Genomic DNA, 15,585 nt, shown 5'->3' with positions numbered 1-15,585 from the left:
GTCAACACCTGATCCTGCATCAGCGCCTCCTGTCTGGAGTGACAGGAGAAGCAGATCATCCAGGTAAAACAAAAACTCTCGTCTCTGTGTTTTAGGATGATCGGTATGCGTTCTCTGGATGTTATACAACAGATCCAAAACACGGTCTCATCCCTCCGATCCGTGAGTAAAAACCCTGTGTTTTCTCTCCGTTGGGGGACTCTGTAGATTACTTTTATCAGAAACACTTGGACTTCTGCATTTAGGGATGAGATTTAGTCTGATAATGACAGGACCGTTTTTATAACTCCTCAGAATGGAGGGGTTCGGGTTGCAAACTGTAATTTGTGACCATTTGCATAAAAACTTGTCCATCCATCTGAAAAACGGTGAGCATGTTTTAGTCACTCTACGTAACGTTCGTAGGGTGAACATGCGTTAAGTGATGTGTCACGTTTTGTACGGCTGTCAGCAGTCCGCCCCTCAACCGCCGTCATGCGTCACGGGAATGTTTTCTGTGTGATCCAAGGCGAGGCTTGTGCTGAAGGCGAAGCGTGTGACAGCTGATGACGCGGTGGGGCTGCGCGTTTGACGTCGCTGTGCGAACGTTGAAAAGCGGAAGGCGTGACTTCATTTACGCCGCGCTGTTGGAGTGAAGGCTGCTAGCCCCGTGGGAGCACACGTTTTTCTCTGGAGGGACGCGCGCCGCTCTCGCTGGAGGGACGCGCGCTGGAGGGAGGCAGGACTCATTACCGGGTTCTTTCAGCTGCTTCACGTTTAAGCTGCGGTGAGCTGCCGAACGCTGAGACGCGGTGGGTGACGGCTGCCCACGTTTGATTCGTTGAGACGGGTGTCGCTTCTTGTGAGAGAGAAGGACCTCCACCCGAACCAGCCTGCGGACCACATTTATACCGATGTGAGCTGGTTAGCGCCGGGCAGCTGTGTGTGTGCGCCAGCATCAACGCAGCGCCGTTGGATGGAGTCTGTTTCATCCTTGTGATCGACTCGTCATGTCTAGAGCGGCGGTGAGTTTAAAAGCCTTATTTAAGGACACCGGCTCATGTGTGGAGGCTGTTCCATCCCACGAGTGCGAGTTGACACCGCTTGAGTGAGGATCGTGCAGTTCTAGTTGATAACGAGTTATTTTCGCTTACAGTTGTGCCGTGATCGACTCGTCATGTCTAGAGCGACGGTGAGTTTAAAAACCTTTAATTAAGGACACCGGCTCATGTGTGGAAGCTGTTTCTGTGATCGACTCGTCATGTCTTAGAGCGACGGTGAGTTTAAAAACCTTATTTAAGGACACCGGCTCGTGTGTGGAGGCTGTTTCATCCCACGAGTGCGAGTTGACACCGCATGAGTGAGAATCGTGCAGCTCGGGATTATAACGAGTTATTTTCACTTACCATTGTGCCCTGTAAGCGACTAGTAATGTCTTGGAGCGGCGGTGAGTTTAAAAAACCTTATTAAGGACACCGGCTCTTTATGTGTGCGGCCGCTGTGAGCTCATCCGAGCTTACAGACTGGCTAAAAAACAGACACTTTGATCATTAAATGATGATTTATTTCAACTTTCGTGTCACTTTTACACACACCCTCCGGAGACCGTCATTTTGAGAAACTTCTCTCTCATGAGCTCTGCGATTGTTTGCCCAGAGCGCTGTCTTGCAGGCGAACTCTGGGGAAACGCTGAGCTGCAGGTTGCCGGAATGAAGAGGGCTGGATTCTGACGGGCGGGGCTGGTGGTGGAACTCAGCGAGAGCCGCGGCCGTGGAAAAGTCGAAGCTTGCTCGCGACGGTCCCTCCAGCGGGCCGGGATGGGCCGCGCGGCTTGATGAGGTGGCGCACAGCCTCTGGCACCTCCTCTGACTGTTTCAATTCGCCAGCATGGTTTGAAGCTGCTCTGAACAGCGCGTCCGCGATGGGCTTCATCAGGTCTTGTGCAGTTTCTCCGGCAGCGAGGGGAGTAACGAAGCCAGGTGGATCGTTGGATCATCGTCATCCACGCTGCAGTCCTCGACAGGCAAACCGTAAGAGAGGCACACATGTTGAGCTGGCGTCAGCTGCCTTACAGAGGGAGTTCTTTGTCTCCAAGGCAGGTCTGCGGCCTTCAGTCCCTTGGACATGCTATATGCTAGCAGCGCACGTTGTTGCTAACTGCGGCTGCCTGAAAAAACACACCGGTGGGCTCGATTGGAGAGCGTGGTCACCGTCTGGTTCGTGTTCCTCCGGAGGGACGGGACGCTGCTCCGACCTGGGCAGCTTCGCTCCGAAAGCTTCCGCGAGGCTTGGCTCCAGGGGGGGTTACCGAGGAATAGCCCCGCTCGGTGAATCCCTCAACTCTGGTGATGGGGGCGGACTGGGGACCGACTCCTCCAATCTACCAGGAAAGAACCGTCTGTGGCCTCGCCCGTCGAACGTCCTGTTGGAACGCGAGGCCGTATGGATCAAGACGGTGAGCCACAGTGGAGCCCAGTGAAAAACAACCTTCCCGCCGATCATCCGAACTGGCGGGAAAAGGCGTGGAACGTAGAAAAAAGGGGTCCCTTCATGTCAGCCTCCTCCTGGGTTCCGCCGGGCAACCGTGAGGGCGCTGTCGGCTGGGAGCGGTGTGATCGCCGATGCGAAACGAGGTGGGATGGGGTGAGCATTCACTCAGCCCCCCTTCACCTACACTACGCTCCCCAGGAGGGAATGAGCAGCGGGGGCTGCAGCTGAGCACACCTTGCTCCGGAGGAACCATCCGGTTCGCCCCGAGGGTCGGCGATAAGAGGAAAAAAAAAATACAAGATGGCGTTGTCCAGCGTGTAGTGACCTGTCACTGGGAAATGTTCCCCGACGCTTACCTTGGAATAAGACTGCTCGTCATCTTCTCCTCGGGGAGGAGAACTCACCGGACGACCGGAGGTCGACTGCCGGGCCAAGCATCCTTCACAAAGGTTGGTCATTTACACAATTTATCCTCTTTGTTCTTCTGACAGTGCTATATTAGCTCGCTGAAGAAAAAATGGGAGCCGATTTCCCGCTCTTAACGTAATTTATACGGACCGGGTGGGGCCCACATAGCAGGTGGGCGTGGACTAAATTTTTTCAGTGCTTATGCTCTGCATAACGGGATAAACCCATCAGCGACAGCCTTAAAGGGCGAAGCCTATATGACATAGAACTGTTATTTCATTGATTTGAATCCAGAAATACAAATTAAGCTCATCCAGAGACTTTCTAATTGTATCCTGCACTAATCAATTGAAAGAACACTCTCTTTTATATTGTCATTACTATTTTTACAAATGTCTTGATAATCAAAAGGTGTTTAGTTCAAATCATTTTAAATGTTGAAGTGAACTACTCATTTTAAATCAACTGTGAAACAGTATTAATGATTTTTTAATCCTCATTCAAAGTAGAAATAAAGTTAATGTCTGTTACAAAGTAATTATGCATTTTTTGATCTTCTGTCTGAAATGAGAAGGAGTGATGTCGGTCAAAAGTCGGAGACAGTCGCAAACAAGTTTATTGGAACGAACTGTCATGTTTTTAAACCTATCAGACAGAAATAAGAAACTGGTGGCACCTGTTTCCTCCCACTTCGCCAAAACATTTCTCTGTCTGCTCCAAAACATTTCTCTGTCTGTTCTAAAACATCTCCGCTGTTTTTCTGACTTGTAGTAACCTCTTACGTCACTAAAACCACACCCCTGTTGGTTCTTTCAACCAATCAGGACTTCTCAAATGAACCGGAAACAGAACTCTTTAAATGTCGACACTTCCTAGTTCCAGTCAGTTCTGAGAGCAGAACCGAACAGAAAAGTTCTGAGACAGGAACTGAAGTTCTGAGACATGAACCGAAGTTCTGAGACATGAACCGGAGTTCTGGGACGTGAACCAAAGTTCTGGGAGAGAACAGAAGTTCTGAGTTCCTCTGAGTCTTCTCAGAGTCCCGTTAAGTTCTTCTGGTACTGATGAAGTTCGGCTGGAGTTCCTGTAGGAGCCACGATGCCTCGCTGTGACTCCACCCGGTGAAAACTTCATAACTTCTGAGGAGGTTTGTTCTGTGGAACTAGTTCTCACGACTTCTGCCGAGTCGCAGCCGCCCTGAGGAGACGCTGAAAGGTAGCGTACCGGGTACCTCTTGACCGCCGCGGATTCATCCTCCGCCAAAGGTAAAGAGTCGTTGAGCTTCACTACCAGTGTACCGCGGGCGAACTGCCCTTCAAAGGAGCGTGTTGTTCTGGTCTACAGACATACATTCTCATCCATCTTTTTCCTCTCCATTTAAACTCCTTCATTTCCCATCTTTAAAACTCTTCTATCTTGCCAGTAATTAATCCAGATATTTTCAGAAATGTCTGTTGTATTTCAGTTGCAAGTGAGAAATCATGGCCGTATGATTTCTCATTGTAAAGCTCATTAATTAAGCTGTGTTATTGCGTTCAATCAGAATAATCAAGTGTACAATGTTGATGTTAAATTTTGATTCTGTTAATAAATGACCACATTCATTTTGATGGGTCAAAGAAAATTAACGTCTCACGTCACTGATTAGACCATCTCCCACACAGTATCACTGTCACATATCTGTCAAGTAGCTCGAAAAAGAGAGAACCCGTCATTAAATATTGATTGTAGTGGAGCTCCTACGCTAACTAACCCTACATCACTACATATATATACGAAAATAAACTACTACTTACGACTTGTACTACTATTCCTACTTCGCGGTTTTTCACTTATCACGGGGAGATGAGAATGGAAATCCCCGCAATAAACGAGGGACTACTGCACATATTTTTGAAGCAAAAAGCCACTTCCGGTAAGATGGCGCCCGTGTACATGTCTTGCAATCCACCTCTGCTGATGGTGTTCGGATTATTTTTGTTTTGTTCGTTTTTTTATCTGTGACATAAACGCACCACTGATGTATGACCGACAACAGCTTCTGGATATTCGTTTTTCTGTCATCGATGTCGCTTATTTGGAACAATATGAGCGTATCTCTCCCCTCCTATTCTCTTTATACCTGCTGCCGCTTGGTGCTATTTTCCGGAAACACAACATGCCCTTCCACTTCTACGCCGATGACTGTCAAATTTACTTCCCCCTAAGACACAATGGCACATGCTCTATTCAACCTCTGCTCAACTGCCTAGCTGACATCAGGGACTGGATGGCTTTAAACTTCTTAAGTTTCAATGAAAAGAAGTCTGAAGTCATGTTGTTCCCTCCCAATGACACGATCACAAACCACTGCATCGACCTCTCCGCTCTAACCCTGTCAGAAAAAACAAAGAGTCACTAATCTGGGTGTGATAATGGACCCTTCCCTGAAAATTAACAATCACGTAAACATGATTGTTAAATAATGTTTCTTCAACTGAGGCGGCTGTCTAAACTGAAGTCCATATTGTCCAAAAATAACCTGGAGACAGTAATACACGCATTCATTACATCTAGGCTTGATTACTGCAATTCACTCCTGTTTGGTATCTGTCAAACCTCCATTGCACGACTACAACTTGTCCAGAATGCAGCAGCCCGATTTTTAACCAGTACAGGCAAAAGAGAGCACATTACACCAGTTTTGGCCTCACTGCACTGGTTACCAGTTCACTTTCGAATCCAGTTCAAAATACTCATGTATGTCTACAAATCACTGAACAGTTTCGCCCCCCCATCTCTCTGATCTGCTACAACCGTATGTCCCACCACGTTCCCTGAGGTCAGCGGACCAGTTGTTCCTCACAGTTCCAGGAACTCGTCTTAAGCGCAGAGGTGACCGGGCCTTCTCTGTAGCAGGACCAAGACTCTGGAACGAGTTACCTCTGCTTGTCAGACAGGCCCCCTCCCTCTCGGTTTTCAAGTCCCGTTTAAAACCCACTACTATTCGGTGGCTTTCAACACGAGGATCTGTGTTTTTAACCTGTACGCTCCACACTTGTTTGTCGTCATTATCTGCATCGTTTTTATGTCTATATTCTGGTTTACTTCATTTTGTATATAGCTTTGTGTGTTACCTGTTATTCTGTCTGTACAGCACTTTGGTTGGCCTTGTCGCTGTTTTAAGTGCTCTATAAATAAAATGGTATGGTATGATAAAAAGTCTTCAAACCTGCAGGGAGACACAGGTGAGATCAGAGAACACGGTTCTGGTTGTAGGAGCTGGATCAGGCTCAGGTGAATCTTTAAAACAGGACTGCTTGTCTCTGTCCTCATGGACTTGTTTCTGTCGGAGTGGCGCTCTCCATGGACCGACTCTACTGTACGGTTCAAACCAAGCAGACGACTCAGCGGGATGGTTCTCCTTCTTGGTCTCTGAGCTCAGGGTGTCAGCAGAGATGAACCACGAAACACCTGGAGAACCAAAATACACAAGTAAAAACAAGCTTATTGTTTATGCAAGCAGAAACCTGGCAGTTACCTTTAGGACAGGGCTTTGAAGGGCTCCTCTTGTTCTTTCTTTGCCGGTGGATGCTGTGAGGTTTAGGAGGACTCTTATGCCCACTTCTTCCTCTCCCCATGTTGGATGAAGAGATCTGCCCAAAAGCTTCACCAGGAGAAGGGAACGTGGTTCCAACATCTCTGGTGTGTCGCAGAGTTTCATTCCTCACAATCCCAGGGTCACCTGAAGAAGTGGAGGAATAAAGCTAAACATTTACCGTAATTTCCGGTGTATAAGTTGTCGAGTAATGTCACAATTGATGAAATCGTCCCCTGCCCACAAGAGAAATTATGATAGATTAAAACTGTATTCTGTGATTAGAATAGAGTCAAGTCAAGTCAGATTCATTTATAGAACACATTTAAAACAGAAACTGTTACCAAAGTGCTTAACAAAAATATCACAACATCAAATAAAAAGTAGCAAGATATATTTATAGCACATGAAATAAAAATATAAAACCAAAAACATAATAGAGTGAGAACTGCATGTTGAAATTATGAGATTAAAACTGTATTCTGTGATTAGAATAGAGTGAGAACTGCATGTTGAATGATGCAAGATGGCCGCGCTCAGAGCAGTTGCAGCTTCACAGGCTCCCGGTACCATCCCAGTTTTTAGAAGTTCTGATATTGACTCTGTGCCTGACTCCGCACGATTTATGCGTGTGAACTATAGCCGAACCGAACTGATGAGAATAGGAGCGGATTTGCCACGAAATATAGCAGAAATCGGCAACAAACTCAAAACTATGCTCGGCAGAATGTAGATCTTAAAGTCATCTACCTGGAAGCTGCAGCAGAGGTGTTCCAGCTGGCAGAAGAGGAAGCGCTGCTCCCGGCTTAAGAGGAGAGGATGCCGGGCGGGGGTTATGGTGAGGTTACGAGCTAACGCTAAAGCCGGTAAACTCCCCATGCCGTCTCTCTTGCTGTCGAATGTCCGCTCGTTGGACAACAAGATGGATTTACTTCGTCTGAGAGCGGGCGCCTCAGAAGAGATGAAGAAGTGTGCAGTGCTTTGCCTCACGGAAACGTGGATTACAAGCGAAACGCCGGACACAGTCTTCCAGCTGGATGACAGACTTTTTTTTCGAGCGGACCGCTGCAGCGAGCTAACGGGGAAATCACGGAGAGGCGGAGTATGCATTTACGTGAGTAAAAGTTGGTCCACAAACTGTAATGTTGTAAATAGCTCATGCTCGAAGGCTTTGGAGCAAATAACAGTGAAATGTCGGCCACATTATCTACCCCGAGAGTTCACGGTGACTTTTATCACAGTTGTTTACATTCCTCCGGACGCTAATGCTAATGAATCACTGCAGGAGTTACATGATATCATCAGCTCGCTGCAGAGTAAACACCCCGAGGCTCTTTATGTGGTAGCCGGAGACTTTAACCACGTGAATCTAAAGGAGTGTCTCCCAAGCTTTAATCAACATGTGACGATTCCGACACGTGGAGACAAGACGCTGGACCGTGTTTACACGAACGTAAAAGATGCATACAAAGCCGAACCCCGCCCCCACCTAGGACTGTCAGACCACATCTCAATCTTCCTGGCTCCTGCTTACATGCCCCCGCTGAGACGCTCCAGACTGGTACAAAAGAAAGTTAAATGCTGGATCCAGGACAGTGGCCCCATACTGAGAGATTGTTTTGATCGAACAGACTGGAAGGTTTTCAGAGAAGCTGCTGAAAATGGAGGTTCGCTTGATCTTGACCAATACACATCCTCAGTTCTGGGTTACATTAGTACATGTACTGACACCGTCTCCACTATCAGAAATGTTAAAAGCTACCCAAACAGAAAACCTTGGCTGAATGCAGAGGTGCGTACCCTGCTGGAAGCCAGGAACACTGCCTTCAGGTCTGGAAACTCAGAGGAGCTGAGTAGAACAAGAAAAGAGCTGGTTGCTGGTATTAAGAGGGCCAAGGCCACATAAGCAGAGGATCGAGGGTCAATTCATCTCACAAAACCCTCGGAGCATGTGGAGGGGCATTAAATGCATAACAGATTATAAAGGAAGGAGCGAACAATGCCCCAAAGACCCATCTCTGCCTGATGCCCTTAACAAGTTCCATGCACGCTTTGAAGACCGGAAAGACCACCCAGCACCAGACTCACCTCACCACCGGATGAAGAGCATCTCAGCGTGACCTCAACAGAAGTAAGGAGTACTTTCAGGAGGATTAATCCGCACAAAGCAACTGGCCCAGACAACATCCCCGGAAAAGTGTTGAAGGAATGTGCTGATCAGCTCTGCGAGGTGCTGGCAGACATCTTTAATATCTCACTTACCCTGGAGACAGTTCCCACCTGCCTGAAGACTGCCACCATCATCCCAGTCCCAAAAAGCTCTACAGTGACTGGTCTGAATGATTATCGGCCAGTGGCCCTCACCCCGATAGTCGCTAAATGCTTCGAAAAACTGGTCATGACTCACATCAAAACAACCATCAACATCAACGAGGACCCTCATCAGTATGCATACCATGAGAACCGATCAACAGAGGATGCCATCTCCTCTGTGGTCCACACTGCGCTCAACCACCTGGAGCAGAAAAACTCTTACGTCCGTATGCTCTTTGTGGACTCCACATCCGCCTTCAACACCATGATCCCCCAAACCCTGATGGACAAACTATCCACACTGGGACTGGGCCCCTCCATTTGCAACCTAGACTTCTTAACAAACAGACCACAGTTAGTGAGGATCCACAACTTCTCCTCCTCCACCATAACCCTCAGCACTGGCTCTCCTCAGGGATGTGTGTTGAGCCCCCTCCTGTTTAGTCTGCTCACGTATGATTGTGCAGCTACCCATGCAGGCTGTCACTTTGTAAAGTTTGCAGATGATACAGTGGTGGTGGGATGCATCACAAACAATGATGAGTCCAGCTACAGGCAAGAGGTGGAACACCTGGAGAGCTGGTGCAAAGAGAATAACCTTCACATCAATGTGAAGAAGACAAAGGAGATGATTGTGGACTTCAGAAGGAACAAAAACATCTACACCCCCCTGAACATAAGAGGATCTGCAGTGGAAGTGGTCTCCAGCTACAAGTACTTGGGTGTACACATGAATGACAACCTCAGCTGGAGCAACAACACCACCAGCCTGATCAAGAAAGCTCTTCAGAGACTACTTCCTCAGACGGCTGAGGCGAGCTGGTCTGGGAAGCTCAGTCCTCACCTCCTTCTACAGGTGTGCAGTGGAGAACATCCTGTGCTCCAGCATCAACGTGTGGCATGGAGGCTGCACAGCTGCAGAAAGAAAAGCTTTGCAGAGAGTGGTGAAGGCTGCACAGAAGTCTGTCGGAATCAGCCTTCCCACCATCACAGACATCTACACCTCCAGATGCAGGAAAAGGGCCACCTGCATCATGAAGGACCCCACTCACCCAGCACACACACTTTTTGCCCCACTCCCCTCAGGAAGGAGGTTGAGGAACATTAAGTGTAGAACCACTAGACTGAGGAACAGCTTCTACCCTGAGACTGTTAGACTCATGAATCTCTAACCAGAATAATCACTGTGTAAAACCATATCATGTTGCTGCTGATCTGTTTCAATGTTGATGTGTTCATGTGTGCACATCCGCTCACACAGACTCATGTTCATGTTTGTGCTGATGTTCAATGTTTTTATGTTATGAGTGCTTAGTGTATATTTAGTTGATGTTTTTCTTAGTTCATATCTTAGATGTTATTACTGTTTTTCTTATACATTTTATTGTTGGATGTAACTGGGACCCTGTGTGTACATAATTTCGCTCCACCACATGTACCACATGAGGTGCGAATGACGATAAAGAATCTCTGACTGACTCTGACTCTAATTCATACAACAACAATAAAATTAGTCAATTCACGTAAAAAGGTCTTCAAAGAATTATATATTTTCATTCTTACCATAAAATTAGCCTTAGGAACACAAAGACACTAAAAAAATTATGCAGCTGAACCAATGTCCTACTGTAAAAAAGAAACTGATTGAAATCTTGTGAACACAGAAAACCATTCCTTGAAATATCATGTCCGATTTATTTTTTGTTTAAGAGTTTATGATCAATTTACATCAGAAAGAACTGAAAAATAAAAATGTTTGAACATGTTCAGGGCGACTGACCTGTCTGGACACTTTTGTTGATCAATCTTTTGGCCCTCTTGGCTGTCAGAGCCCTGGAAGGTCCATGGGGTAATGGGACGGTGCATGTGCTGGAAGTTGATGCTGAATCAGGAGCAACCTGAAGACGAGACATGATTCATTCATCTGATCCGTCAGTAGATTTTGTAAAAGCTCACATTACTGACTAATGATCAAAACAATATAAATGTTCATCTTTCTTAATAAGATGTTGATATTTGGCCATTATGAAATGTTAAGTGCAGATAATAAACAAATATCTGTAACTGAACTTCTCATGCCAGAACTGAGTACAGAAAGTTGCAGATTCACATACTGGTTCTTTAGTGGCAGTGGTTTGTGATGGGATGACATCATGAAGATTATCTTTGTGTCTGTCTCTCTCTTGCTGCTTGTCAATAGTGCTGTACAGTTTCCTGAGGCTGGAGCTGCCTTTCAGGTGCTGCACCTTGTGGGGACCAAATGCTTGCATCAGACGAGCTGTATCCACAGTGGACATGGAACCAGAAACAAAAAGTGAGGTCTCTGATTCATCTCTGTCTGCTGGTGAGTGGTGGACACTCTGGGAGGAGCTATAGGAGGAGATGGAGGCATGGCCATAATTTTCTTCTGCTTCCTCTACCTGCAGCCTTTGTTGGATGGGAAGTTCAGCTTTACCCCCTCTAACTTTACACTCAACCTCAGTGAAGGCATCACGTTTGCTTCTTCTGACCTCTTGATGTGCTTCTTTTTGCCTCAGTATCCTTCCAAGCTGCTCTTCTAGAAGATGACCCTGATCCTCCTGTAAATCAGTATTTGTGTGATCAATGAGACGAGACAAGCACTCTAGACGCTTCAACAATGAAGCCTCTCCGTCACTGGCAGGACGTGACACCTCTGTGATCCACTGACTACAGAACTTCTGCCAACGGTGGTCGAGGGTGCTGCTGCTCTGTTCGGGGTACAGCTGAGAGAGGTCTCGCTCTCTTGTCTGGGAGACAGAGGTTTGGACAGTTTCTACATGGACCTGATGAACACTCTTATGACTGATCTCAGTTGATTTGTATTGGAGGAACTGGACCGGGCTAGTGACCTGGTCCCTTGTAGAGATTTTGTGGTTATTTTGTGAAGGCTCTCCAGCGAAGGTAATTGCCCCCAGAGAGGAGGGTTTATGCATATGAATCACAGCTGGGAAGCCTTTATCGGCTGCTGCGGAGGCACCTACTGCAAAAACAGACAGATATTTTGTTATTTACTGTCCTACGTACACAATATTGTAAATGAAATGCTATTTTATATGATTTACTAATTATTGCATTATCTTTATTTTTATATGTGCTGTTTAAACTTATCAGAACTAGAAGATAATGTATTGAAAAAAAAATAAAAAAACAAGAATACTTTTGTTTATGAAAGCACTTCACATATTTTCCATTTCCTGTTCTAGTAAGGACCTGAGTATGTGAGTGCATGATGCATGTATTCAGCTCACCTCTGAGTTCAGGATGTTGCATTTCAAAGCTGGCAGCTTTCAGCCTCTTGCTGTAGATGCCCTCTGGGTGTCTTAACGTGACTCCGCGGTCTAACCCTGGGTCCTTGTTTCCGAGGACGTCTCTGGTGAAGTGCGGAGGCACCGCGTCGTCAGAGCCTGGTTAGATTTTAACGGTGGCGTGTTACCTCATGATCAAATGCACTTAAAATAAACAAACTCAAAGAAAAGTGATTAAACTAATGTGTTCTGTGCCAGTAATGAATAGATGTGTCACGCTCAGCGGCCCCCGCTGCCCCCCCCATCTGCCTAAGCCTCTGCTCCTCATATCACAGCCCCTGTTTTAAGATCATTCACGTTTTTTCCTGCCTCAGTTTCTGTTTATTTCATCCTGTTTGGTCCTGCACTGCCTATCACCCATTTTCTGCTCCTGTCACTCTCTCTCAACAATCTGCACTCATCTGCTGCACCCTGTCTCTGCAATCACCACTCACCTGTGTAGTGAACTTGATCTGATGTCAAATCTGACCAGATGGACAGAAACTGTTATTTCATTGATCTGCATCCAGAAATACAGTTTGACCCATCCGGAGACTTTCTTTCTTGAATTAATCAAGTAGAAAAGACAATTCTCTATGATCATTACTATTTTACAAATGTTTGATAATCAAATTGTGTTAGTTCACTCAATGTTTACAGGTTGAAGAGAACTACTCATTTTACTTACATAAACAGTAAGTAATGATTTCTATTCCTCATTCAAAGAAGAAATCAGGTTAATATGCATTTCTTGATTTTTCTGTCTTCAATGAGCAAATTTGTAAGTATGTTAAAGGTCGACTTTCGGTCAACTAAAATGTTTACTGAGAAGAAATGTCATGTTTAATCTTCACAGAAGATACAGGAGAGTTTGACTCCACGAAGTCTGGTTTTCTCCAATAATCTTTCTGTCTGTTATTTTGCTGAGAAGTGAGGACAATCTCCGTATTGTTCCAACTTTCTGTGAAACTTGCCATTGTTATTGTTTTCATATTTTGCCAAATTAATGTAAATGTGTGATGTTAAACTTTGATTCTGCAAATAAATGACCGCATTCATTTTGATGGGTCAAAGGTAAATAACGTCTCTCGTTACATTTCTGTTAAACTCAATGCACGCATTTACACAGTCAGAAAAATGAAGAACCCGTCTTAAAATGTATGAATATATACGCATATGTCATACTACGTTTGGTGGCCCGTTTACGTGTTCATAAATGACTGTGTACTCGTGTAAAGTTTGATTTTACATGTTGGCATGAAAGATAACAGTTTTGTCAGCTGTGATTGAACGCAGCGTGCTGAAGCTGCGCCGCTTGTTTACGCTGTGTTACGCTGGTAATGTTTTGAAAGCTGAAATAGTGTCATTAAGTGTTTTTAAAGCTGAAATTGTACGCCTGTTACGTGTAACTAAGCTGATGAGCTGTGGAAAACGTTATTCTGTTTAAAAGGACGGAGGTTCTGCTGCAAGACCCGGCTGTGGTCCGGTTCGGTTCTGATAAGTTTGAACGAGTATTTTGAATAGATGGAGAAACGTTTTAAAGACTGGACGAAGTCTCAGCTAAGCTCAGAGTTGATTCGTTACAATTTTTAACAGAAAAAGTGCATTTTGACAGTTTAAAAGACGAAAAGTTGACGAACTTATTTCAGGCTAATCTAACATGCTAGTTGGCTGAAATGCTTCGTGATTGGTTGAATCTGCTGTTGTGGAGCGTTCTGATTCGCTGAGAAGTTGAATGACAATCTACATCATTTCCTCTCACCCCTGCGCTGCTCTGTCATTGGTGATTTCAGTCACGTGACCCGGAAATGAAACTCGTTTTCATAGGGAAATAAAATCTGCTTTTTAAAGCTGAAAAGCGCTTTAAAGCTGTGTTCTGAAACGCTGTTTAGGTTCTTCGAAGTCTAATTGCTAAAATTTTGCCACGCTTGTGTAAAAAATCTGTTCAGAAATGTTGGTTTTATCAGAGTCTAGCCGATGCTAATTTTTAGCTAACAGCTAACGACCGGACGCCACAGGAAGTTATAGCTCCCCTACTGGACAACACTAACAGTGTCTGAGTTAAAATTAATAAGGTTGTTCTGCCATCTTCTGGAGAAACTTGAGAACACAGGTTTCACTTCGCTTTTTAGGTTATTTTAGTGAAATTAAACGTATTTTCTTTTTTTTAAAGGCATTTTTGAGTTAATAAACGTTCCTCAAAGCTGAATAATCACTGTTATCTTGCATTTTAAAAGTTATTAAGGTATCTATGCAAAGAAGCATTTACCAAAGAGACTTTATTCACTGGTAATCCCTTATAAAAGGTACAAAATAAAGTTAGGAACTTTTTAAAAAAAGAAACAGTTACAGATTTTCACAGAGTTGGAAAAAGTTTACTCATTTGCTAAAAAGATAGTGCACGTTTAATTGATAAATCACTAAATAAGAGTAAATATATCAGACAAAGAGACTTTTCTGATTTTATTTATTTTGAAAAACCTAAAACATTAAATTATCCTATTTAATCCTTAAATAGAAGAAAAATGGCAAGCGACGAAGAAGAAGAGCATCTTTTAAACTCCCAAACAAATGATGATATCATTTTGGGGGCCTTACATATTTTAACAACTCCACTTATTGGCAAGGAAATACAGCAATTACAACAACTCGATGAAATTCAAAGACATGAAGAGCTGAAAAATCTGGCCGCAGGAACATTAGAGCCAGAGAGTAAAAAGCTTAGCCATGAACGGTTAGCAAAAATCTCTCTGCTTCTAAAAGCAGAATTGGATGAACGGTCGGAACGCCTTATCTGGATGTCTAAAACACATGAGAGGGAGCTCTCAGAAATGCAGGCGTCATTACAAACACAATCTTATGAGAAGATTAGTGAAAAAGACCGTCAATACGAAGCTGCGTGCTCAGACAATGAACTGCTACAAAGAGAGTTGCAGCTCGCAAAAATGGAGCTGGAACAATGCAAAATAGATAAACAAAATCTACAACAGCTACATATGCGTTTAGAAAGTGACTATTATACATCCCAGGAACATTTAAAAAAATGTGACGAGAAACTAATAGTAGCAACAAATAAAGGTAATGAAGTTGGGCAAGGTGATCTGGAATCCAAACCAGACCCTGAACAGAGTCGGAGTAATACACCAAAACTTCAACGACCTTTTTACTCACCCGGTGTTTTTAGACCCATCCAAACACCTACACATTCAGGCAGAGTAACACCCCCACAACCGATCACGCAGGTGAGACCATTGATATCTACTCCTTCAATGGATGATTTGCAAAAAATCTCAAAATATGTACAACGCTTTGTTCCTGGACCGATGGGCTCATCTGGAACAAAAGCGTACCTCAGAGATCTGGAGTTCAGGTTGAGATCTTATCCTAATGCTACGGTAGAGGATAAAATCAGTCTGATACGGCTCACTTCGGACAGAGAGGTGTTTACCTTCATCGAGCGTCTACCTGATGCAACGAGAAGGGATTACAACCTTCTGTGTGAAGCTTTGATCA

The 15,585-nt window shown here is 44.8% G+C and overlaps 1 protein-coding gene across 1 annotated transcript in view; it reads right to left on the bottom strand.

Moving 5' to 3' along the window:
• The window catches only part of alms1 (ALMS1 centrosome and basal body associated protein), a 109,441-nt gene that overhangs the window by 22,859 nt on the left and 70,997 nt on the right, over positions 1 to 15,585 (bottom strand). Inside the window, exons 5-9 of the mRNA XM_037694656.1 lie at positions 12,037 to 12,192; positions 10,882 to 11,768; positions 10,548 to 10,665; positions 6,398 to 6,601; positions 6,089 to 6,330 (exon numbers count right to left, since the gene is read on the bottom strand). Of these exons, the coding sequence (XP_037550584.1) occupies positions 6,089 to 6,330; positions 6,398 to 6,601; positions 10,548 to 10,665; positions 10,882 to 11,768; positions 12,037 to 12,192 (1,607 nt within the window). The remainder of the gene's footprint in view (positions 1 to 6,088; positions 6,331 to 6,397; positions 6,602 to 10,547; positions 10,666 to 10,881; positions 11,769 to 12,036; positions 12,193 to 15,585) is intronic.

Source organism: Nematolebias whitei, chromosome 21, assembly GCF_014905685.2.
Source record: "Nematolebias whitei isolate Nwh7 chromosome 21, NemWhi1, whole genome shotgun sequence".
Classification (NCBI taxonomy): Eukaryota; Metazoa; Chordata; class Actinopteri; order Cyprinodontiformes; family Rivulidae; genus Nematolebias; species Nematolebias whitei.
The sequence above is the reverse complement of the archived record's forward strand: the minus strand, read 5'-3'. Positions and strand labels throughout refer to the sequence as shown.